The sequence below is a fragment of the Cydia fagiglandana genome, chromosome 16 (genome assembly GCF_963556715.1).
Source record: "Cydia fagiglandana chromosome 16, ilCydFagi1.1, whole genome shotgun sequence".
Taxonomy (NCBI): domain Eukaryota; kingdom Metazoa; phylum Arthropoda; class Insecta; order Lepidoptera; family Tortricidae; genus Cydia; species Cydia fagiglandana.
In genome coordinates, this window is record NC_085947.1 from 10,054,238 (window position 1) to 10,080,036 (window position 25,799).

Here is a 25,799-nt window from a genome sequence, read left to right on the forward strand (position 1 = left end):
TGTCATATTGTTCATGAATAAATAAATAATTATAATAAATATTTAGAGTGCTAAAAAACATCTCTAGTAAAACAATTAAAATGACTGTAAAGGAAACCTATTGATTGTTTATGGTATATTAGTTTGGTAATTTTTTTTCTTGAAAAATATTAGTTTGGTAATTTTTTTTCTTGAAGAAGAGAAAGTTTTCTTTCATCAAGAAGTTCTCAATTATCATCCAACTAATTACCTTTAAATCCCGGGTTGATCAAGTCAATCCTTCTGCTCATGAAGGCATTGGCGAATACAAAGTCTAGACATGACAGCAGTATGTGGTACATGTCTACCAGATCATCCGCAGAGGTGTGGAACTCTCCTTTGACACAGATGTACAGGCACCATGTGAACTCGAACAGGGCATTTGTGGTGCATGGTTGTAGCCTAAAATATTAGAGGCATTTTAGAATTCGTTATTTGTATAAAAATACTATTTATGAGGAGTATTCTCCATCCATGGACTTTTTCAATTGCACCCATTATAGTTGCCAAGGAATAACTGAATTAATATAACATAACTCTTCCTTACTCACATCTGTTTCTTGAATGGCATCATTATTGCTAACTAGGCTATGTGCATTATCAAATTGTGACGAAATTAGAATTACATGGTAATGTATAGTGGTTATGTTATAATTTATTTTTTGTTAGTAATTAATATTAGTGTCCGACCGAAACATGTTTTTTTGCCGAAACCGAAACCGAATGTTCGGCTTTGGCTCTAGTTTCGGCCGAAACCGAAACCGAACCTTTTGTAGACTTGTTAAAATCGTTGAAAAAATGTCATAAAACCGCTTTTACACACATATTATGGGGCTGTCAACACCCAATGCCCTTGAAATTGATGTTACTTAAACAGTTTTTTAAGAAAATTACTAGAGTTAGACCAAGATAATTCTGCAACGATCTTAATAACACACGCAGTGCAAGTGTTATTTTAAACGCCAAAACTTCTATGAAATTATGACGTTTAAATAACATTTGCACTAGTTGCACTGCGTATGCTATCAAAATAATTGCAGAATTTTCTTGGTCTAACTCTATTCATTCACCAGTCAAGCCAACATGATTGTAGATACAGGGTGAAACAAAAACGCGAGCGCAGCGAGCGCAAATTTTTTGTTGACAATATCGCAAGGCCGGGTACCGATCTTCACCTGGGCCTAAACGTCCGAAGTGCCCCAGTGAGGCGAACTTTCATGCGAAGTCAAAGCCGTGCTTCAGGCTTCAGGATAAGTAGTTGAGCACAGACTCCAAGCAATGTCCATTGTATTAAAAAGCGAGATATTTCCTTGAGCGCTGGTGCGACTTCCAATCCGAAGGTCGCAAGGTACAAACCCAGGCCACGTACTCTTGACGTACTCGTACCAATGAGTTTTTCGGAATTTTTATACTTTTTATACTAAATATAATTTTGATATTTACCTACTATTTGCATTTCGGTGAAGGAAAAACATCGTGAGGAAGCCGGACTAGTCCCGATAAGGCCTAGTTTACTCTCTGGGTTCGAAGATCAGTCTGATGGCGGTCGCTTTCTTAAAAACTAGTGCCTACGACAATTCTTGGGATTAGTTGTCAATTGGACCCCAGGCTCCCATGAGCCGTGCCAAAAATTCCGGGACTACGCGAGGAAGATGATGAGTTTTCTTATTATTCCTTTGCCCAGGCCCAGTAACATGCGACAGTGCTAATCTCATTTACTCCGATACAATTAGACAGTGTGCGCGTTATAGGTATTAACAGCCTCTTAAGTCTGCGTCAACCGTCTAGTGGCGCCCTCATTAGTGGAATTGTGTTTTATAATAAACCAATTAATTTCTGTACCTATACATGAATCAGTATATGTAGAGTACATCTTAATAAATATTGTTGTCTTACTTATTCCCCAACTTTTGGTCTTTGTCACATAGTTTAGTTTCATAGTACGTAGTACCATTTCGTAAGTTTCGGCCCGGCCGAAAGGTTCGGCCGTTTTTTGGCCGAAACCGAAACTACAGCCGAAACATGATTTTTTGGCCGAAACTGGCCGAAACCGAAACCGTAACCGAACCTTCGGTCGGACACTAATTAATATAGCACAAATACTCCATGATGGTACCATAAGAAATGGTCAATCACTTGGTATTTTTCTAAAGCTAAGAACAGTTACTCAATCAATAAAATTAGTCTTACTTTGGCTTCTTGCTTTTAGTGCTGCTTTTCATAGGTTCATTTGTTAATCCTGAAAAGATTTCCTGGAAGATTGGTTGGAACTTCCTGAACAGCACAGTAGATACAGCAAATTTGTGCTCCAGGTGCGATATCCTGTCTTTGAAGTCTGTGGACATGGCTGCCATTTCCATCCATTTCTTTATTTTGTTAAAAAACTGAATAAGGCTGTGGACAACACATATAATTACTACTTGAATAGATTATTACAATGATGTCAGTTACCTATAAATCACAATACACTAAAATCCCTTAGTATCTGAAAATCAATTCCATAATTACTTACATAATCACACACTCATTACTCACATACTCATTTAAGTCCTGTTTTTTTTTTCTATTATGTACTTTTCTTTAGTAGTGCACAATAAAGAATTTTATTATTATTTGTTTCTCCATTTTGGAATTCACGGGCCTACAAATCCCGGTCTTTTGATAGGCTTGCGTGGGGATATAGATCCAACACGTAGAGGCCCCTTGGAGAGCTTTAATGTCATGTAGAACGCCTGCTGGAACCCGTTCACAGGCGCAACAATAAACACCTATGAACACCTATGAACCGGTCGCAGCAGGCATTGGGACTATTGTAGAAAAAGTGAATAGTATACCGGTCTATGGATTGAAGTTTGGATGGACAATGAGACTGGGCTATTGTAGAGAAGTCCGGACACCTGCCATAACAATGCTAAAACACGTTATCGAGGCAGGTGGTGACTTGCCGCTGACTAGATGGGCCCCTGAAACTGCCGTCGCGAAGACGACCAGGAGCAACATCGGTGTGAGCGGCTCAGGGGTGTCGAGAGGTGTGCGCCGCTTTCTACCCAGTGGCTGTTACCAGCCACTGTGCCAACTCGCGTCTTATGCATCTTTCACTTCCACCCCTGGAGCATATAGCTCTAACGACTCCTCTCTGGACGGCCAATTAAGGCAAGCCAGAGCTGAGAGTCCTGCGGATCCCCTTGGGGTCCACTCCGACCGATGAAGACACGCCGGAGACGGAGACCCTGACCGACTCTCGGGAGCACTCGGGTCCGTGGGGTCGTTACTCCCCAACAGCTCGCCACAAGCTGCCCTGCGGGCTTTATTATTATTATGTCTGTCTTTTACAAATTCTCGGGACCATGGGGTCCCGGGCATTTGGAAGGCGTGCGTGGGGCCGAAGCCAACACGTAGAGGCCCCTTGTAATAAGACAATTTACTCTAAATGTAATGTGACACCAACCGACGATTATCCCTGTTTGCACTATAGTAGTGCACCCAAGGACAAGCCCCGGTTAGTGTAGTACTATTGCAAGAAAAGGTACAAAAAGAAACCGGGCTATTACGTTGAGTTGTTAGTGGGCTAGTAACTGGGACTATGGAGGAGACTATGGCACCTGCCCTGCTCATATGTTAAAAAACATGAAAAAATGGGCCAGGTGGTGACTCGCCAACTCACAACATGGGTCCCCGAAAACGGCCGCTCGCACGGAGCGACAAGGGGACAACATTGCGTGAGCGGCTCAGGGTGTGGAGAGGTGTGCACCGCTTTCTACCCGCTTACAGCCACTGTGCCAACTCGCGTCTTAGGCATGTTTCACTTCCACCCTGCGAGCATATAGCTCTGACACCCCACTCTGGACGGCCGGTTAAGGCAAGCCAGAGGTGAGAGTCCTGCGGCCCCTGCTCAGTGTTCACTCCAGCCGGCCAATGAAGGCAAGCCGGAGAGAGGGGCCTGACCGACTCTCGGGGGTATGGGACCCAAGGGACGTCACTTCCCATTCAGCTCGCCACAAGCTGCCCTGGGGGCTTATTATTATTATTATTATAATGAAATAAAACTAATAGTATAGTTATCCCTAGAAAGTAGTAATAAACATTTTGTTTGTGTTTGTGTTATAGTACAAAACCTTAATAAAATCAATTTAGAACACAAAGGATGTTGGTAAATTATCATATATACTAACTTAACATACCAAAATTATTGAAAAAATGACAAAAACAAACCTTATGTTGCAAATTCGTAAAAGCCTAGTCAACGACACACAGTTTCCTTCCACCACAGCATTTCCTGATAGTGTTGGGGTGATGGTGGTGCGGCAGGCCACATACATGGCACATGCCATCCAGTGAAGTGCTTCACCCTATAATTAACATCTTAGATGAGTTCATTTTGATTATAAGGGTACCTATTACTGTACTGCTGTAAAAATGTACATACCCTAGGAAATATTGTTTAATTTAGACAATATTAATTAGTTTCATAGAACAACTAGGAAATTACTAAGAATGTTAATGTTATATCTTTCTTCTCCTTACTAACCTTATAAACTGAGATATAATTACTAAATGTAGTTAGATTATTCAAAGAGGTAATTATAAATATAAATTGAATAGTTCTCAAGTGCTATACTATTTATAGAGAGTATACATTGATTTATAGGTTGTGTTTGGAACATTAAAAACAATTTGAAATAGGGATTATTGAATCCGTAGCAGCTTCATCAAGATTGCGAATGAGCTGAATTTTACATGTTTTCTTCTGAAATCATTGTCACATACATAAACCTAAACATTACAAGGGATCTTCACTTAACAACCTCCAAATTCAATTCAACCGCTATGATTTTTGAGTTTCATGAACTTTAAGGGGTTCTATCACTCAAACTAAGACATATATACGTAAAATAGACCGAGGTCGTTTAAATACAAAGAGAATTGCAAGTGTTGACGTAATAAAGAGGGACACCAGGATTGTATGCATTTATGTAGAATGCATCACTATCAATATACTTCTTATATCATAAATTAGGATTCCTATTAATGTTTAACTGTTGAAATACTCACATCTAAAGTGTAATTACGTTTTATTTCCAAAAATGAATCCTTAGCTTTTTTTGCAGCAACTGTATCTACGTTTAACTTAGAGCACAGATTATCCATAGTCGATATCCAATTTTCCTCATTTTCTTCCGATTTAGACATGTTTACTGAGTACTTTTAATTAATAAATTTGTATAACAATGATTGATTTAATAAAAATAAACAACAGTGGATCGGGCCTCCAAAGTTATCCCGATTTTGACAATTTTGACAGCTTCTTGGCGGGAAGATAAGCACCTCCACCCACACACCCGCGCCTTTTTTCGTTGCAGGTGGTTGTCTATGAGTTGTCATAGTTTTTGGGGTTTTTGGTCAATATGACGCTTGCACATGGCGCATACATTGAACATGTATTTTTAAATACTGGCAACAATCATTTAACAATGTCAAATACATGTTGGTTATGTTTTGACTTTTATCCGAATTTTAAAATTAAATATTTTGATAAAAATCCAACTTTTCTTAATGATTAAGTTCTAATTTAAGATAAAAATGTTACAGCGATTTTATCACGTTTCGTGTGTCACGTTTAATGTGAAAAAACAAGGCATGAAGCTTTGTAAAATGATCAATCCAAAAGCAAAAAAGTACTATTCTTTGTCTTGTTTATTAAAATAGCATTATTATTGTTTAATCTAGGGAAATAAATACCCAAATAGAGCCACAAATAAAACACGTTGATTTGCTATTATGGCCAAATATTAATATATATAAATAATTAAAGGTTATGTTTTGTTACAGACAGTTCTTCCCAGCAACATTTGATGATAAAAGTAATAGTTTGCCAAGTGTAAAGAGTTTAACTAAGGTGAAGCATGAGCCCGGTAAACGCGGTGAGCGGCGAATGGCCATGCTTAATAAAATGTTCATGAAAAACATTACCGACCTAATGTCTACAGGAACCGTGGCTATGAATGTGGTTGGCCGCGGTATTGAAATATCTAAAGTAAGTGGGTGCTGAAATGCTCATGACGCTGTCAAATAAAATAAATCGTCACTACTTTTATTTATTTATTTATTTAATCTTTATCACACAAAAGAAAAATCTTATTGTACAAAAGGTGGATTTAATGCCATAAGGCATCTCAGGGTGATCTAATGGTGAAAAATTCTCGTATCTGACACTGCTACTCAAAGTTCAAAGTAACTCTGTATGCATCCCATACATAGACACCACATTTTTACTCATAACATAATCAAAATAATCAAAAACTTAACTTTTTATAGAGTCAGACCAAGCTAACTTGGTAACGATTTCAATAGCACAGACTGAAATAAAAAAATACTATTCTATAAAAAATTTATATTTAAACATAAATATTTGGGAGACCGAGCTTAACTCGGAAAACATAAAAAACTCAAAAATGCGTGTTTTCACAGAGACAAGATCAATTTATCACCCCATATAGCAAATTTCATCGAAATTGTTAGAGCCATTTCCAAGATCCCTGAAATATAAATAAATATACAAGAATTGCTCATTTAACACTTTGACTACCGAGAACCCGAGTGGTAGACACTCGTAATGTTTGCTCAGATGCCGGACAACCCGCCCAGCGGGTTGTTTTGTACGCAGATATAGACGACCGGTTTCTGGGGTAGTGCGCCGTTTTTTGCCCGGTTGCGAAAGTGTTAAAAGCATTAGATACTTGCACAGTGTGTGCTATCAAAATCGCTACCAAGTAAGTGTAGTCTGGCTCACTGGCTCTATCACTGTAAGTAATCTGTGTCTAAAAGCCTTGGTCATTTGGAAAATATTATTTTTTTAACATTATAATTTTAAAACAGGTAAAGGTAACCCCAGACTTCCAGACAGTGAATGTGTTTTGGGTATGCAAAGGGGACTCCACCGATGAGGAGACAGAAGAGGTCCTGGACAAGGTAGCTGGACCTTTAAGAGCTGAGCTGTCCAGTCTACGGGTCATGGGTGTGGTACCCTATATACATTTTATTAAAGGTATAGGTTCAAACTATGGCCTACAACAAGAATCAAACTCTATTATAATCAGCATGGGAAAAGGCAGAAGAAAAGAGGCTCACTCACATCACAAGGTTTGAAGACCCTCAGACCCAAGCTAAATAAAGCAAAACCAATATTTGACAGGAAGGGTTATTAAAATATCATACCAATGCGGATCTGTCAATCATTAGAACTTAAACATTCTGAAAATTACATGCATCTTAAATATGGCAACAGATGTATTTAAGGTTTAAATTTCTTTTACTATTCTAGTAAGATATGCGTTAACTTCAGCAGTTTGATATGGGCTTTTCCCAGCTGTTAGGTATGATAATAATAACGAGGAGCATTCCTTAACAAGGAGCATCAACGGGAGTACGCGTTGGCGTTATGGAGCGTAACATGTCGAGCTATTTTCGACTTAAAATACGTGGTATATAAAAGTTTATAAATATGTATTTAAATAAACAATTTACTAGTTAATAAAAGTTTATGTCGTCAATTCAGACCGGCAAGAGGCGCAGTTAGTGGACCTCGACCGGCGGCTCGCCAGCGCCGACTATGGGGAAGACTACGAACCTACAGATTTAGGCCATCTGCTCAGAACTGAGTTCACACTCAATACTAAATTATCGCCAGAAATGAAGGTATTTATTCTGTTAATATTTAATGTGCAGTTAGCTGCAGAGAAAGGTGACCCCCCATGCATAGACATTCGTTTGCAAGGGGGGTCACCTCTCTCTGCAGCTGACCTTAAGATACAAGTGTTACAACCATACCTATGAAAATGTTGGGCATAATATAAATCTGGAGTCATTCATTATAAATATCTTTCAAAATTAAAAATTCCTACAATTGTAAGATTTTAGTCTAGTGAAAACAAATAAAAAAACTTGCTTTTGTTGGACAACATGATAAATACCTGCTAACGATATAGTTCGAATCACTTATGACACTTCTACAAATAAAAGTATAAATAAAAGTCATAGAAGGATTCAATATTATCTAACCCCTTCAAGTGGCAGCCACCGGCTCCCGACCGATTACGTCATTTAAATGATATTTGACTAATGAACATTGAAGTTTTTTTATCTAAATGGATTTAGGTATGTTAATGTTGAGCTGTAGCCCAGTCACAAAACCATATTCATGCGTACAATAAACAAACAAATATATTTTTCTTATTAAGTCCATTCCAATTTCCAATCCAAATAGTTGAGACAAAATTATGACGTCATTACGCCATAAACCCGTAATGACTATGTCTGAGTCAGTTCCTATCTTATGTCCCTAGAGCGGATGAATCCTCATTTTACTCATTCACCTATTTCATTATTAATAGTTCCCTATTGTGAATCATATATAAGTACTTCGATTCATGCGTATTAATGTATTCATACCGCATTCATAGATAGTATAGTTCCGTTTGGAAATTCCTCAAAAATATTTCTGGGAGATAATTAGCCCAGCATTGTCGGCTGGGGAGTAATATATCGTGGCGATTGTTTCTTATCAGTTCTATTTTAAGCTCTATTCATACAATTAAAAATAACACAAACATTACATTCTGATATTTTTGTACTTGAATTAACATTTCAATCTGGCGATTTAATAAGTTATTTTTATTTTATAGTAAATTTAAATATTGATCTCGTACCATTCGTACCTTGTAATCGTAATGCATCCATTCCCCATTCCCTAGTAACTAATATAGTAGGTATATTATGGCAAAAATTGATTGCTACAATATTATTCGTAGGCGAAAATAAAACAAATAGAAGACCAGCTACCAATGGAGGAACAAGTAATACCTGAGATGACCCACAACGTCTACGGTTTAGACCACGCCAAGATCATGAGCAGGCTTCTAGCCGCGAGGAAGAAGAGTGCAGACGCGTGGAGAAACGTGGACATGGATAACAACGTGATATCGTATCGGATGCCGGCCGAGACGCCAGTGGAAGAAGAGAGCGGAAATCAGAAGCAGGAATTGGCCTCGTTCCTGTTGAAGAGACAGGTAAGAAACATTCCTTTTTGCTTCGAGAAAATTGATAGGTGCAAATGGGTAGAGTGGTGAAGCGTGTAGGTAATGGGGCTGTGGAGAAAACAGTGATATCGAACAGGACGCCGGTGCACAAGCAAGCTTAACATGGGTGGGAATCAGAAGCAGGATTTAGCGCATTATTGTTGAAGAGACAGGTAATATAATGTTTTCTAGGTGCTTTTGCATTGAATCCTAAAGGTAGTAAACGATTTACTATGCGTGAGACATAGCATCACCCTTTATAAGGTTTTAATAAGCAGGCTGGCGGGAATTGAGTTTTATTTATGCTGTTGCTGGGCATTCTGACATTGATCTGAACCTGATTTTAATACTAATTCCAGATTATGAGTGCGCACGGCGTAAGTGTGCACTAATACAATTCATGGGTAAAGTCCCGTATATTGGGATTTCCCATTCCATTGAGAGGATGTTGTATTTCCGCGGTAGTTAGTTTTCTTGACGAGGTTGTAACCTGTAACACAATCCCGTACATAAACAAGGCAAGTGCAGTCTTATTAGGTATTCATAGGTATTTTTAAACCGACTTCTGTAGACCCTACAGATACAGAACCATCACTTGCTTTGACTGGCGCGCTTGACCAGTTTTTTTATGATATGCAATACCCCTATTCTTTGACAAGCAGCGATTTGTTACACGATATAATAATACTTTTATTGTTACAATAATCCGTCTTTGATGATTATAGGGGCATAAAAGAGGGTGATCAATTCACACAATCCCCTAATCAATGCATTATCGAATAAATATCATTTCGGGAATTGAAAGAAAGATGGAAGGTTCTCATTAAGCTATAGATTATTGTAATTGACCTTTGTTACATTCCGTCTCTCTCAAAATATCAGTAATGAATGTTATATCTAATAGGTACATATGTAGTAAGTACATACATAATTGCATAATTATTTTCCATCGTATTTTCACGGAAACGTACGAACGTGTCTTGCTATTTCAGTCAGTCTCGGTACAAAAAGTACTGAAGTTGACTGAAGTAGCATGACAAATACGAACGTTTCCGAGAAAATACGATGGAAAACAATTGTGTATGCACTACAGCTGTGGCTTTTATTGTTTGTCAAACGATTTATAAATAACATTTGCTGAAAATGCTGAAACGACACAAACTGACCAATAAAAATAAATGAGGACCTTTTGTTGTGGTAGGTATATTATTTATGAATATTTTAGGTTAAAACTTAACGATAGATAGGGTCTAGGTCTAGGGTTAGACTCTACCTACTTAGCCACCTACCAACCTACTATTAGATTAGACCTTAGGGTCTGCAGACTTGTGAGCTACTTTGTCGTAGTAGTAATTTAGCTCCAACCTTTCAAAATAGGTATAATTCCTTGTTTTTTGCAGATTCAACAGAACAAACTTCACAAAGAGCTGCGCAACGCACGCGACAACGTAGTGCTAGACGACCGAGAACGAAATATTCACGAAGAGGAGTACTGGACCGACGACGAACAGTACGAGGAATACGACGACGACAGCTTCTATGAGGAGCTGCGGCGGTCAGAGCAGGACCCGCGATAATGTTAGTCCCTTCATTATTTAATTATAGCTAGCACAACATTCATGAGTTTTTATTACAATACGTAGTGTTAGACGACCGAGAACGACAATTTTAACGAGGAGGAGTACTGGACCGACGAGGAACAGCGTGAGGAATATAATGACGACAGCTTCTATGAGGAGCTGCGGCGGTCAGAGCAGGACTCGCGATGATGTTAGTCCCTTAATTATTTAATTATAGCTTAATACAACATTTATGAATTTTTATTACAATACGTAGTGTTAGACGATCGAGAACGACAATTTTAACGAAGAGGAGTACTGGACCGACGACGAACAGTACGAAGAATACGACGACGACAGCTTCTTCATCATATTTCAAATCCATTAGGTATTCATTATTATATTTATTTAATAATGGACAAAAACCGGACCCGTTAAGTTAGTTATTTTGGACTTTTGGTTCCCTAATAGTTAGATTTGCATTCGCATACGTAGCTATCGGTATCCGAATATTTGATTTGCATAATTTTAAACATTCGCTTTCGCAAAATTAATATGTAATTGTAAAATATGACATCCCATTCTTACCTATACTCTGTATCTTTAGGAATTTAAATAAAAGTAAACAAAATCTACCCTCAAATGGCTCCTTAAGCCAGTTGAGGGTAGAAGAAAACATTACATGATCAAATAATGTAGGTTAAAGTCATGTCGTTCAGTGACTGATCCAGGCGGTTTTGTAATTAGTCGGTTAACCAATAAATGTTATAACTACCCGAAAATGTACAAATTGTTTGTTTACTTTTATTTAAATACCTAAAGATACAGACTATAATAGGTAACGTAGGTTTTATGTGTTACGAAACTCATTTGTTTTCTGGTTTGGAATGGGAAAGGCTGGGAAGGGGAGAATCGGACATTATTATTCTAGTCCATTCGTTTATGTCAACATTGTTAACTGACAGATCGCACGCGATTAGGGGCTGGTGACATCTGCGACGTTAGATTAGATGTTCGGCAGCTCAAGGGTACCAGGAAAAAACAAAAAAGGGTCGGTAATAATTAATAATCGGCTATTTTTGTAACATTCATTTTATAGGTACTTCGATTACCTACATTAAATAGTGCACTTTTTTATCTGACTAGGGGAAGAAAGGAAGAAAATATTTGTCAGTATAACGTATTGTATAATACATATATGTATGTGATGCGAGTTCCAGCGTAGCGTCAAGACTAGTATTAAGCCGATTTTTGTAAGTAAGGTGAAGTAAGGTGTCAATAGATTCTTTTTATTTTGCGGGTCGACAAAGACTAAAATTTTAGCAGATTTTTAATAAATTAAAAGAATTAAAAAACACGACTGCAGGTCACGACATCAAGCTCCCCCGACTGCAATCGAAATAAAATTCCAGGTACAGTTACGATCCTAAATATTCATAAACCTTTGTGTTTGCATATCTAAAAATTATATTCATCTTTACAGTTCGCTTTCAACCTGCAGTCGTGTTTTTTAATTCTTAATTAATTAATTTATTTAATACAGCGGTCGGCAACAGGCGGCCCGCGGACATCTCACTTGCGTCCCGCGATCTTCCCTGGCTATTTTGTATGTAATATTGACAAACGACAATGTCTGATAAAGTCATAAATATGTATTAACAAAGTGCGGCCCGCGTCAACTTCTTTAATTACTATGTGGCCATTGGCTGCTAAAAGGTTGCGGATTTAACATATTAGTGACAAGTTGACAATTCGTCAAACCCCACTAGATAGTTTTGCAAGATTTGTTTCGAAAGGTTGCGTAATATGATATATTATAAATCCGCCATATTGTTTTTATTATGATTCTATGTTACTCGGGATGTAAGGATTCTAATGATACATCATACATCTAAATCGGTTAAGGCATTCAGAAGTTATGGGGGCACAAAGAAACTTACCCACATACAAACATGAAACCTGAAAATAATTCTCACCCTTGAACATCTTTTTTGGGACAGTCGTGTAAAAACAAGGATTGCCAGAGGGAGAACGGAGTGCAGTATTGCAACACGCTTGAAAATAGCGTATGATTTATTGTCAGGAACAATTTAAACTGGGAGAAATCCGTAGAACATTCGTGATTAATCGGTCTAATAATTAATTTCTACATTGTACTTAAATCCAAGAACAAAGTATTGTTAGTAAACAAAGCCATCTTGTATCAAGTCTCAGATACCTACTTATCTGTAATTAATGTAAATATCTCCAAAATATACACTTGAAACAGCAATGTTTACCAAAACCAGTGTCTATTGAACTGGAAATAAGTATTCCAAACTGCTCCTAAATGCTTTCAAAAGTGCTATCAAGTATCAACGCGCTCATCATTGCCTGTTTCTCATTACCCTTTAATTGAAAGCTCCCGTTGCAATAATAAACACATAAACAAGCTTGTTTTTATTTCGTGAGGTCACGCTGATATTCGCAACCTCATTCGAACAAACAATGCTATAATGTTATCAAGTGCAACTTACTGCACACGCATATATGATATATATATGCAATCACTCAATAACAAGGCGTGGAAATAGACATAGCATAATACTAAACATATTGTTGGCGGCTGGCTTTCCTGTGTAGGAAATTAGATCTGAAAATAAAGACATGATTTCATAGTCCTAATTCAAGTTTACTTGCTCATTTGAAATTTGAGTCATTAGATTACAATACATTAAGTGTACATATGAAGTAAACCCGTTTTTAATGGAATTTACGTGGCTAATTGTAAGCTTTCCGCCCTACGACGAGAAAAGCGATTTTCCACTCGTCATCTAGGAAGAACCTACCTAACTTGTGTATGAAAACTGAACTAGCTTTTGCCCGCGACTTCGTCTGCGTGGAGTTAGTAATTTGGGTACCTTATTTTTTATTCAGTCTGCTTTTTATCGATTCCCCATACAAACTTCCACCCCCCTTTTCACCCCCTTAAAGAATGATTTCTGTGATAAAAACTACCCTATGTCCTTCCTTGGGACTCAAACTATCTTCATACCAAATTTCAACTAAATCGGTTCAGCGGTTTAAGCGTTAAGAGGTAACAGACAGACAGACAGACACACTTTCACATTTATAAATTAAATAAATTAATATAAATTAAAAATAAATATACACGGTGTAACATGAGTAAACCGAATAATTAAACAACTGTACCGCTATTCGGAACCTAATAATAATATTGAGAGTGGCAACACTGTTGTCGGTCGTATTGTCCTTTTCTAGCATATACGTCCCTCTCTCTCCCACACTCCCACCACAGCAGTTTGCTTTTTGGCGGTTGTCGCAAAAACAAATTTCCAACTCATTGGCTTGCTGTTTTTCCATCTGGAAGGTCGTGAAGCTAAACTGCTGGTGAGTTTTTGAATTTGTACCCCAGTTTAGCTGACTATATTGAAAAACAGTTTCTAACGGCTTTTGCCGTTCGAAATAAATATTTGAATTTAGTGTCCGTTAAACTATCTAGCAAATAAAAACGATCCGGAATAGTAATGTGTAAGTTTTCAAAGGCTGCCTGCGCGCACCGTGGCTATGCTAATGAAAATACTAAAACACATAATGTTAGAAAACACATCGAGCTGGTAAAGCGTGCACTTGTCACCATTAGAATTTAATTAATATTATACCTACATTAAGTATCTCTTCTGAGTCTTATTACTTATTACTTTAAATCTTTGTGTGTCTATAATAACGGTTGAAATTAGGTATAACACTTAAATGGTGATGTGTGGAGGCATACCCTTCAGTTTTCAAGTGATTTGTGTTTTCGAATACGAAAGGATCGGATAGTTTAATACGTGTTACGTAGAACCTACGTATTAAGGTAGAAGCTTATAGACGTGTAGGGTTTATCTGTCCAAGTATCTATCAGCAACTTGTCGGTTTATCCCGTTCCGGATTAAATATAATATTCCAAAATAATTTTTTTGGTAATATACTTGCTGATAAATAACGTGTACCCGCTTAGGAGTCGACGAAGCCCCGCTTCGCGGGGCTTCTATTTCCGCTCTGAGGGACACAAGGTAACGAACAAACCTACATCGCAAGCATTGCATTTATTTTTGTGGAATGTGAGTACTTCGGCAGTACGTAAACTTAAGTCTGACTAGATAACGAGAGAGATTAGCATGGCTCTGCGCAAGAATGACATGGAAATCCTTAAGTATTTCACTCCTTATCTACCAATTTATATCTCTCCAACTAGATCTTTGATTTAAAAAAAAAAAAAGATGGTTAAAATGTAGGTAGATAGGTATCTCTTTAAAAAAATAACAGGTACTAACAGCTTAAAAGAACTCTTGAATGTAGTTGCTATATGTGCTTGTATTATTTTGGATTTGAATAACTTGATTATTCATTCTATATGTAACTATAGGTACATACAAGACGGTCAATCTTTAAGCCTACCTACCTACCTACATAAATAGTACCTACACTTGTAAACGTTTTAAATAAAATCGGAAGCCTGTGACTTGAAAGGGCATTAACGATATGGGAATGTTTAGATTGATTCATTGACGAAGACGCATGGTTTGCTTCATAATTTCAAATTATATTCGCTAACTGTAGAGTTAAAGTTTAGTTATGGCAAATCTCGTCACCGTGAATGACACTTTCTAAAAGTGCCTATTAAAGTAAATCCTTTCCCCTTGTCGAGCGAAGAACTCGCAACTAAGGGAATATTACCCATAAACTTCATTTGAATGATATTCTTAAGCTATGTCTGTTATGGTTCCACCTGCGTAAGGTGTGCCTAAGAGAATCTTTTATTCAGGCCAAACTAACGTCAAGTTATTTGTGATGAAACCAATATGTTGTGTACCTATTTAAGCCTGCGCAAGGCTGCCATGTTTCCACCTGCGTAAGGTGTGCCAAAGAATCTTTGATTCATTCACAAACTGATATCAAGTTATTGATGATGATATTACAACCTATATAAGCCTGCGCAAGGCATGTCAGAAATTAAATGATATGGTCATAACACAGGCGAGCGAGTAGGCCACAATCATAAAAATATAACAAAGATGAATATGTAAATACATCCTTTTGGACAAAGGACAAGTGAAAAGGGTTCTAACAAAATAATGTTCTGGGTAAAAATCAGTCGAAATAGGCTTCGTTATTCGAGGTTTCATTTTAGTTTACCAATCTATTTTAAGGGTCCCGGACACCCTATTGGCTAAACCCAAAATTGGACTAATTAACATCTCTAAAATTATAATATAATAGGTATAAAATAACCTAAGATTCCAGGCCTATCTCGACTCATTTTTATTTTAAATATGTAAAAATCTTTGCACCCTGATATAAAATTGTGGTCTGGAGACGCTAAGCCTCATAACGTGGGTGGCATGGATAATACTAAGAGATTTAGTCACCTAAATTCGACCATAAGCCCAGGCAGAATATTGATATTTAGAATAAGGTGTGGTCAATCCTCCAAGGTCCAGATAATCTGTGGACTCTAATTAAATCAGGCTCACTTGAGCTCACGACACAACATAGCTTACGGTTCAATTCTGAAATAAGCTATGTTTAATATCACTCATGGTGTGAAAATAAAATTACAAGAGCGCAAACAGCCTGCTCAAGGTGTACAAAGGGTTCCGTTTAGCGGCCCTATGAATATCTAAAAACCTTTGAAGTCTATGCCTGCTATGACAGACTCGAAATTAATATAAATTATATTTGCCTCGAGAGCACTAGTCTTTCAGTTAACATTTTTACGAGTACCTACCTATGTAGGTACACGACATAACCAAGGTTACCTATTTAATAATTATATCCCTGACTGGCATGGTATAGGAAAATTGTCATGTGCTGCACAAGCATGTTGGAAATAAAAATATACAAAACTGACCAAACTGGGCGTTTATGAATGCTTTATTTTACACCCTTATGTCTGCCTTGTGAACCTTGAGGATTCGAATCACCTTGACCGTAAGTGCTCCTATGCACAGATAAAGTTTATTTTAAACTACCCATGCACTAATCTCAAGGGCACGTGCTTCTATGCACGGACCAAATATTGTTATCACTTAATTCACTTATCATTATTCGTCATAGTTTGATACTATACGTTTAACAAATGTACCCACCGTGGAATGTAATGTACCCAGTCATAAGGTTTTTAATAAACAGTGACTTAATGGTTTGCACGAACGATTCTAGTATAACTTCTGGGCGGTCACGTCTAGGGCATGACCCTCTAGTTCTCAATTTATACAAAATTATAGCATTGCGATACTGTTTGCTTTGCAGAATGTGAAACAGCAGCAAGCCTTGCGAAAAGGCGAAGCTATTTTGAAAGGCGAGTACTTTTCAAAAATACATTGTAATATATATAAATATGTTTTTGTCGTGGAACAAGTACACCCAAACAAATGCAGTCATTTATTATAATATGTTGGCAAAACTCTGCAAAAGAGTTATATAGTCTGTCTGTACAGTGTAACTTGAAGGCATCAATGCACATGAATCTCTTGAAACATGGTGGATCATTAATTTACACCCCGTCTGTGTCTTGCTCCTATTACCAAATCCACAAGTTAAGGACCTCAACCTATATATAGGTACCCTTCTTGCTCGAGACCTGTAAAAAATGTGCACAATAATTTCATGCAGTCAAGTGTCGGAAAACTAGGTCCACACACTTAGCGATATCGTGAATATATATCCAAGAACTCTGTATATTGCCTCTCAGGAGGCGGGATGTTATTAGACTAACCTATAGTAGGTAGTAGGCCAGAGATATAGTATACAAAAGTACACTGGCCCAAATTAAGTAATATTATATTTCAGAATATAAAATAATTTACAATCTTGCTATTATTGGAATATAAACAAGTAACAATTATCCTTAGTTCATAAGGAGGATAAGTATACCTAAATATATAATAGATTCGACAAAGTGTTGATTCTAGCATTGGATAAAATAGCTCCCTCTTAAAGGGCCTCTGCGCTGTTGGCTTTGGGGCCACAGGCGCCCGGCAAATGGTAATAGGGAACCCCCTGGTTTCCCACAGCAAATAATGTAAAATCACGAAATAAGCACATACATTTGTATTTCGGTTAAAAGCACCTATGCGATGAGCTAGGGTTTCGAATTAAGTATCTGATTCCTTATAATTTACACACTGAATAGAGAAAACTGAATATTCAGAATTAAGCAATGTCTATGAATAGTTTACAGAAAATTAGCCACTTTAGCGGTCAGAACCAATAAAGGCTTATGTCTACCAGTAGGCACCAGATAAAGTAAACCACTAAGAAACTACTCTTACTACATATATACAAATTTTTGAGTAAAATTAAGGTTATGATAGCTAAACATGAATTTAATTAGAATGACTCTGCAAATATTATTGATAAAGTTCTGTAGCAATTCTACACAAAAACACCACAAAGCGTCATAACTAGTGCCACAGCGCAGTGAACACATGAGTGTTGTGGCTTAAGCTCTCATAGTAACCTTCACACTTTTAAGCAAGGTTTATTTATGTACACTGACTTGCGTTCTCGTTAGTAAAGCGTTTAAAAGGGTTAAATGCATTTTATAGCTATAACTATAACCTATAACCAAGTATATGGCTTACAGTCATTAAATAAATTTAGTGATTCCCTATGACATTTCAATAAGTACCTAATTTTATTAACTCTGTTTGTGGTGATAGTGATATATAACGAATAATTAAAATATTCGTCTACTTAATCCCGAGGGATTCTGGAAATAAGAAATGTCCTGTCCTTGTTATATTCCTGCAACTGCTTACTTTACTATTATAGATAATTATTATCAAATTTGATAATAATTGCGACTTCTAATAATAAAAACTACTCTAGTACTTTATTATTTTTATCTTTTCATACTTGAATTACATTACTCCTTATAACAGATGTGTATGCTCCTTGAAGAGTAGACTGACTTATCACATCTTCTTTTACCTAGTTTTCACATACATTTAAGTAATTAAGTATAGCACCCTTGTGGTGACTCACTTATTCTTTTTGAACATTTATAAGTACATTAAGTACGTATATAAAATGTTAAGTTAGTATCATAATATAATGGAATATCAAATTGTATGCTTTACTAAATACCTCTCTCCTCACAGGTGTTAAAATAAAGGGTGTACTGCATAATTAATTAAACACTCATAATATAATAATATTACATATACATAGTTAATAAGTACATGTATAATCACATTGGCTTGGCGTCTTCCCACCACCAGGCGATAACAAACACGTCTCAATATTATTATTAGGTTCCGAATAGCGGTACAGTTGTTTAATGACAGCGTTTTACACAAAAATAAAACGCTAATTAAATAACTTACCCTATTCGGAACCTAAAGTTTTAATCCTGCCTGGTGTAAATATGTATAATTTTGAGACAATGATTTGTTTTTGCGACAACCGCCAAAAAGCAAACTGCTGTGGTGGGAGTGTGGGAGAGAGAGGGACGTATATGCTAGAAAAGGACAATACGACCGACAACAGTGTTGCCACTCTCAATATTATTATTAGGTTCCGAATAGGGTAAGTTATTTAATTAGCGTTTTATTTTTGTGTAAAACGCTGTCATTTTAACAGCGTATTCCTGATCATATTTAGAGACAAAAATGTCCTATAAACTTTTTTGAAATTCGCCTAGTTTCAGAGATATTATTAATTAAAAAAAAAACAAGTTTTTATTATTACTTAGTGTAAAAGGCCTTTTTGATGGTGGTGTTGCTGCTATGGGACGTAGTCTAAATATCCTTATTGATAGATGTCAAAAAGTGACAAGTAACACTTTGCAAAAAGTAGATTCTACGAAAAAAAAATGTAAAAATCAATTTTAAGTGACAAGTTTACCAATAACATTTATTTTTTATGTACAAATACATTCAAAAAATTGAAAAAAAAACAAACCAAAAAAAAATTTTTTTTGGCGAAATTCACCTAAACTCATATTACTTTTTTTACTTCTTTTGACCTCAGAAATGCGTGGTTAAAATTATTCGGTTTCCTCATGTTACACCGTGTATATTAGTATGGATAGTATTTATCCTTAATTAATTTCTTCATATGTAACATTATACAAATAACATACTTATCACGTATTTAACTTATGCTATAAATAGGTAGACTTCAAATATATCTCCTCAAACCTAAGTACCAATGAAGCTATTTTTCTATTCAGTCTTCACCTTCATTCCTAATATATGGAATGAAAACTGACAACGTGCCGGCAACACAATATTAAAACACTTATTTCACGCACTGCTGAGTCTATATTCCGGGACACGCACTGAATTTGAGGGTAGTTTTTCCAGAGTTCGAATTGAAAAAAATAGGCTATTAGAGTTCAGGTCACGTTCAGGTGGAAATAGGGAGACCTTGTCTGTTATTTTCATCGCGAACCGCCTAAAAGGTTTCAATATAAGTACGATCTCCGATTACGCCTATAGTTATTACTGAGCCTGGTTATAGTTATACTGGTTTGAAGTCTCGCCGTTTGATGAGCGATTGGAAACACATCAGGGCCTTGAGCCGGTGCTATACATATAATATGAAGAAGGGTGCTTTTTGTTGGGCTCGCAACTTATATTAAAAATTTAGTATGTACTGTCATCACTGATAGTTTTTGCTTTGATCTAGTGTTCTGACAAAAGATAAGAGAAGGTCCATCATACCTAATTGCACACTTCCACATTCAACATATTCCAAATTTTTGGGGATATTATATGGTAAGTTCACATACCTGCATGTTAGTTCAGGTTGAACACTTTAAGTTTGATATTTAATTAATATGATTACCTAATAAGATCAGTTTTAATCCGGTATTATTAGTACCTACTAGAGAACTAGCCTTAGTTCTCCTCTGTGGTAGGTTAAATGGTGACATAGATATAGATATTAGGTAAGTATTAGGATACGGAATTTAATCTGTTTTTGATTAAGTTAATTTATAACCATACCTACCTAAAAGGAATATCAATGCTTCAGACAGGAGCGAAGCAATGTGTGGTAAGTTCCTTTTACTATTTATGTTACATTACAGGGTCTGTAATTAGACTCAAACAAAGTTTTAATTATGTACATACTTATTACAAATTTGCATTAAATTACAAGCAGATCTTTGTGTATTTGCTGACATTGTTACATGGAAGTTATTCCGTAAACTACTGTTTGTGTTTTATCAGGGACGAGATTTTTGCAACATGATGGGCTATGTCGGGCTACCCACATGTTCGGCGGGGGTGCTCGCCAGCGCCACAAACCGGCCGGGCGGCTCTCGCGCTTCCACCGGCCACCTGTTCGCCGCGCCCTCCCCCGCGCCGCCCGCGGCACCCTCGCCCCGCGGCGCCCGAGGTGCGCGCGTCGGCTCGACTCCCTCCCCTCATTCGTTCGCGACGCGTCGTCTCGCCGGCCGGCTTCCGATACCCGGGCTCATTCGCACCGCGTCCGTTCCCCGTATCGCTCAACGCACCCCACTAGTTCACAATGACGGAAAGCACGGACACCCCGGCGGCCGCGGCGCCCGAAAAGACCCCGACCGAGAATGGAACGACTGAAACTCCTCCGGAGGAGACCCCGGAGAAGAAGGAAGCCGAGAAAAAGGAGGAGGAGACCCCGCCGCCCAAGGAGATGCGCGCCGTCGTCCTCACGGGCTTCGGAGGCCTGAAGACCGTCAAGATCCTGAAGAAGCCCGAGCCCACGGTCGGCGAGGGCGAGGTCCTCATTCGCGTCAAAGCCTGGTGAGTCCCTTTTCATAATTTGTCACCGATTTCATATACTCACTCAAAACTTTTTGCTGAAATATCCGAAACGTTGAATCCGAACAGGTTTCCTGTGCGTTTTAAACGCAACGTGTTTTTATAAGACGTTAAATGTGTTTTAAATTTGTAGACACGAAACGTTTTAGAAATGACGAAGAGAAGAGGGTATTCTGTTTTTTTTGTTGTTGTTAACGGACGACTTATTGTGTTAGCTAGGGATTTTTTTTGTTAAATCCTACCCGGAAATTAATCCTATTATTAAAATATAGAGATAAAATCTTCGTTAATTTTGAGAAAAAAAAAAACAAGGAAACCATTCGGTCATGTAACTGCCGCTTAACCAGATACAGATAAATAAACAACCTCCCCATTACATCGGGGCAAGTAGCTCTGGTTTTCTGTGGTCTGGCACAGGGGTGGAGGTTTGGCTCAGGTAGCAATATGCTGCGAATCTGAGCGTGGTGCGCGCCGGGTCCCGCATGCGCCGTGTTTCGTCTGCCTCATTAACATTGCTGATTCACATCTGCCGCCACCGAGATGCAACCAATTGAAAATTCTGCGCGCACTCTCGAATTCGCAGTCGACCTGTGTGACGCGCCCTTCAGCGGATTCACACTCCAACGACTCACGACGCGACGGAACTACACATTAAACCCGACATAATTATTCGCAAGCTCTATTATTAGGCAGACCACTTTCCAAAGCTTGTCAAAATCCATTACAATTTCTGATGATAATGATGAGCCGATAAATTAAAAATCGCGATTCTTATTCATTTGCTCACCTAGGTGTCGTGATCTCTATCGATTTCGCTAGATAGCTCATTGTTTATTCAGTGAATAGTTATGGTAAGTAAATCGTGTACAATCCGAGGAGCGTTCACGCATGCATCGGTGCAGCGGAGCGTGTTGTCTCGGCCGTGGAAGGCTACAATTTTAATGATATTTTGTCATATGAAGCCGCACCGTAGCGAGTTCATGCGAAAGTGAGTTGAGCGCCCACTGACATTGTTCTTTGTTCGTTTTTATCGCTCCAGTGCTTGAGATAATACAGACGACTCGCCTCAAGCTCGAAGCTACTTGCGAGACGACACGGTCATGAGTTATCGGCCACTTTTCTTGTTAAAGTTAACTGGTGTTTGTTTCAGCAATTTTCTTACTTAACGATGAATGATGTGTTTCACTTTGTGTTATACTTCTCTGAGTGCCTGACTTAAGAAGAAAACAACAGCTACTTGTACTCTCATAGTCTTGCTTGGTTAAACCACAACCTGATATAGATACTTAAACTTGCAAAGTCAACTAAACATGACACCATGACTAACACCGTAACCGTACTTCACGTAACTACCTACTTGGCTGAGCCAAGAATCATAGGAGTCTGGGAGCCAACTTGTAACATCTTATCAAGGTCAAATAGGATAATTAAAATCTGTCTCCTTAGGTAGACTGCTGATAATTAAATTAATTAAGTAGGTAGGTACCTACATACTTTCAAACTGAGCAAATAGATAACAAAATGTTCTGTAACTTGATACTAGCAAACAGTAGAAATGGTGTACTTTCGTTTCGGCCAAATACATTTCGCCAAATTTCACTTCCCAACAAACTTATCGCAATAGTTTCATTTCCCAAAGGAACCTTTAGCAAAGTTACACTTCGCATATAATTTATTTGGTCAGATTATCATTTGGCATGATTTTACTTTGTCAAATGTTATTAGGACAAAAACTTATTTAGCAAACGTTTTTTATTGTCTAATATTATATTCCAAAAAGATGTTTGGTCAAAATTGTCACTTCGCAAATTTGACAAATAGGCATCTCTATTTAAATTTGTACTTTTTGTTATGTTAATATAGGTACGTTAAATTCTACGTAATTTGGGTGGGTTGGGTTAGGTTTGAACTGCGATCCTCACAAAACGGAACCGCTATCAGAAAAGTGGGTTAGGTTAGGTTAAAACTGTGACCCTCACAGAATCGAAATGCTATTAGAAAAGTGGGTTAGGTTAGGTTAGAACTGCGATCCTTACAGAAACGAAATACTATGTACTAGAAAAAGGTCATCGAAGTGGAATAATTAATTTAATAGAATAACGAGATGTAAAAAATTTGCATGACATTTTAAACTAAAATGTGGTTTAAATATTGGTGGTTGTTTAAATATTTTTGGGTTACAATGATTACTTTGGTGTTATTTGCTTTAATAGAATAGCAAGATGTAACAAATTTGGTTGTCATTTTACATTAAAATGGAGTTTTAATTTTAGTGATCATTTACTACATATTTTTGGCAGTAAGAATGTTTTTTTTGACGTTACATTTTACTATGTATATGTAATGATCAGTTAAATACCAGACAAATAAAATTCTGCAGCCTCCACTTTATTGGTATGTAAATTGTATGCCATGCAATATTTTGGGACATGTAAATTATGCTTAATGATACATTTGACTAAATAATATTTGGTAAAATGAAACTTGTCCAAGTAATTATTTGCTAAACAATAACTTGCCAAAAAAGACTATTGCTTACTGAAAATTTGCGATATGTTGTTTTGCCAAACATTTTTTTGGGAAATGATAATTTGGGAAACATAGTTTGGGATGTGATACTTTGGGAAACGTTTTTAGCCCATTCGTTAGTAAACCAGTAGAAATATATATATTATCCGAGGATTTTGTATAAAAAAAATTGTAAGATACGGTTGTAAATTTGTTTTACATTTGCAGTTTTGTCCGTAATAAAACTCCATAAAATAAATAAGTACATTTTATACTAGCAACTTGAAGATCATGAAATCGTATTTGAAATATTAAAGGCCATAATCAGATAAAGCGACAGTGGGTCATCAGCATGCTATAATCCAATGGAAAGAAACGAAGTATAGACTCCATACATTCTTATTGGCTTTCTCTCCTTTAGTCGATGTGTATAAGCTAAGTGCAAGGAGGTGCATCCTCCGGCCGCGCTAATTTTAGCCGCTTATCGCTCGCTTACTATGGAAATGACCACGACAACCGCCAGCTGCCGCGAATTATGAACGGCCTGGCCACGGTTGCCTCGCTATTGGTACCGGTCGATGCGACCGGTACCCTACGAGATACCAGTTCTGAGTCTAGACTGCACCGCAAAAACGTGTGAGTTCCGCCCACACGGTGCGAGCGTACCGGCGTACTTAGGCCGACAAGAAAATATGCCTAACATTTGACCGTAGTTATGCAGAAAACGACCAACTCAATTTTTTTATCAATGCAGAAAGCGACCAAAGCTACCGAGTTAGGATGTAAGTCACTTTGACAAAAATAAAAAGTTGGTCGCTTTCTACAGAACTACGGTCATTTATTGACTTTTATTTAATGCACTTATTTTACTACATTATGAATAAAACAATGTGATTATGTCGGAATTTCAGTACTTAAAGTGTTAAAATATTATGGGAAACTTTTTTAGGGCAAACACATCCACCATTACGTATTGTCGTTATTTTGAAAGTTGATGAACGATGGCTCTAAAAATTAAATAAAAAACCTGAACGCGCTCAAGTCAAGGTTAACGAAGTGCTCTGCTACAAATACTCACCAAACAGCTTAACTAGATTATTATCTCGGAGTTTGTTGACCCACAATTAAATAGTCATTATAATGTAATGTAACGCCGTCGAATGTTTTAAATAATACCTGTCTAGCCTCAAGTCACGCGGCGCCGCTATGGTGGCCATGACTTTACGACGAGACGAGACTAGGCCGTAAGTAAGTAATACAACTTTCCTTGCAATAACTTTTTACAACCGTATTGTGAGATCGATGTGATTCATTACCATCTAAATAGCATTCGCTTGTCAACACGATGTGTGTTGCAGATTTCAGTTCAAGCTTTGTTTTTGATAAGAAAAATAAATCCTGTACTGAGAGGGATCTGGGTTATGTCTCACTTAATTAAGCTTCTCATTACAGTCGTGGAAGGAATCGCAACGGGCGTCTGTGTGAGATGATTCATGTGCACATGGGTTGTTTTAACGGCTACCTAAGCTAAACTTAACAATTTGTGATAAAAACAAACTCATAAAATGTCAAGTAGTCCCCTCATGTATTTGTTTCCTTTTCGATCAATCGGCCCCGGCTGCAGAACAAGGGTGCCTTGTTTGCCGGTGCCATTAAATTAATGACTTGTGACCGTTATAAAATAAAATCTCTCCGACGATACATGGTGCGTCGGTGCAGCGTTGTCTGCGCGCCGATCAACTGATGGTTTAGTAAGACTTCTCAAAGGGTTCTGACCAATAAATAACATACCATTATATTCAATTAGGTCAAGTCGGTGTCAGTGTGAGATGTCTTCCAAC

At 37.5% G+C, this 25,799-nt stretch overlaps 3 protein-coding genes across 4 annotated transcripts in view; 2 read left to right on the forward strand and 1 right to left on the reverse strand.

Annotated features, from left to right (window-relative positions):
- Positions 1–5,356, reverse strand: part of LOC134671935 (retinoblastoma-like protein 1) — a 29,245-nt gene extending 23,889 nt beyond the window's left edge. The window contains exons 1-4 of the mRNA XM_063529806.1: positions 5,071–5,356; positions 4,231–4,367; positions 2,209–2,412; positions 230–420 (exon numbers count right to left, since the gene is read on the reverse strand). Of these exons, the coding sequence (XP_063385876.1) occupies positions 230–420; positions 2,209–2,412; positions 4,231–4,367; positions 5,071–5,208 (670 nt within the window). The 5' untranslated portion in view covers positions 5,209–5,356. The remainder of the gene's footprint in view (positions 1–229; positions 421–2,208; positions 2,413–4,230; positions 4,368–5,070) is intronic.
- Positions 5,357–5,503: 147 nt separating this feature from the next.
- Positions 5,504–10,710, forward strand: LOC134671929 (putative ribosome-binding factor A, mitochondrial). Its single transcript, XM_063529796.1, has 6 exons — positions 5,504–5,693; positions 5,848–6,052; positions 6,895–7,063; positions 7,574–7,713; positions 8,826–9,083; positions 10,493–10,710. The coding sequence occupies exons 1-6, from the start codon at positions 5,599–5,601 to the stop codon at positions 10,667–10,669; spliced, it is 1,044 nt and encodes a 347-aa protein (XP_063385866.1). The 5' UTR covers positions 5,504–5,598; the 3' UTR covers positions 10,670–10,710.
- A 10,343-nt stretch (positions 10,711–21,053) lies between these two features.
- Positions 21,054–25,799, forward strand: part of LOC134671930 (synaptic vesicle membrane protein VAT-1 homolog-like) — a 35,201-nt gene continuing 30,455 nt past the window's right edge. For both annotated transcript variants that reach the window (XM_063529797.1, XM_063529798.1), the window contains exon 1: positions 21,054–21,432. In XM_063529797.1, the coding sequence (XP_063385867.1) occupies positions 21,179–21,432 (254 nt within the window). In that variant the 5' untranslated portion in view covers positions 21,054–21,178. The remainder of the gene's footprint in view (positions 21,433–25,799) is intronic.

Bases quoted from the DNA above. Each gene is read 5' to 3' on its own strand.
- LOC134671929 (XM_063529796.1), top strand. From the start codon at position 5,599: ATGTTACAGCGATTTTATCACGTTTCGTGTGTCACGTTTAATGTGAAA. The intron at 7,064-7,573 runs GTATAGGTTCAA...TCGTCAATTCAG, and splicing joins CTATATACATTTTATTAAAG to ACCGGCAAGAGGCGCAGTTA. The intron at 7,714-8,825 runs GTATTTATTCTG...TATTATTCGTAG, and splicing joins AATTATCGCCAGAAATGAAG to GCGAAAATAAAACAAATAGA.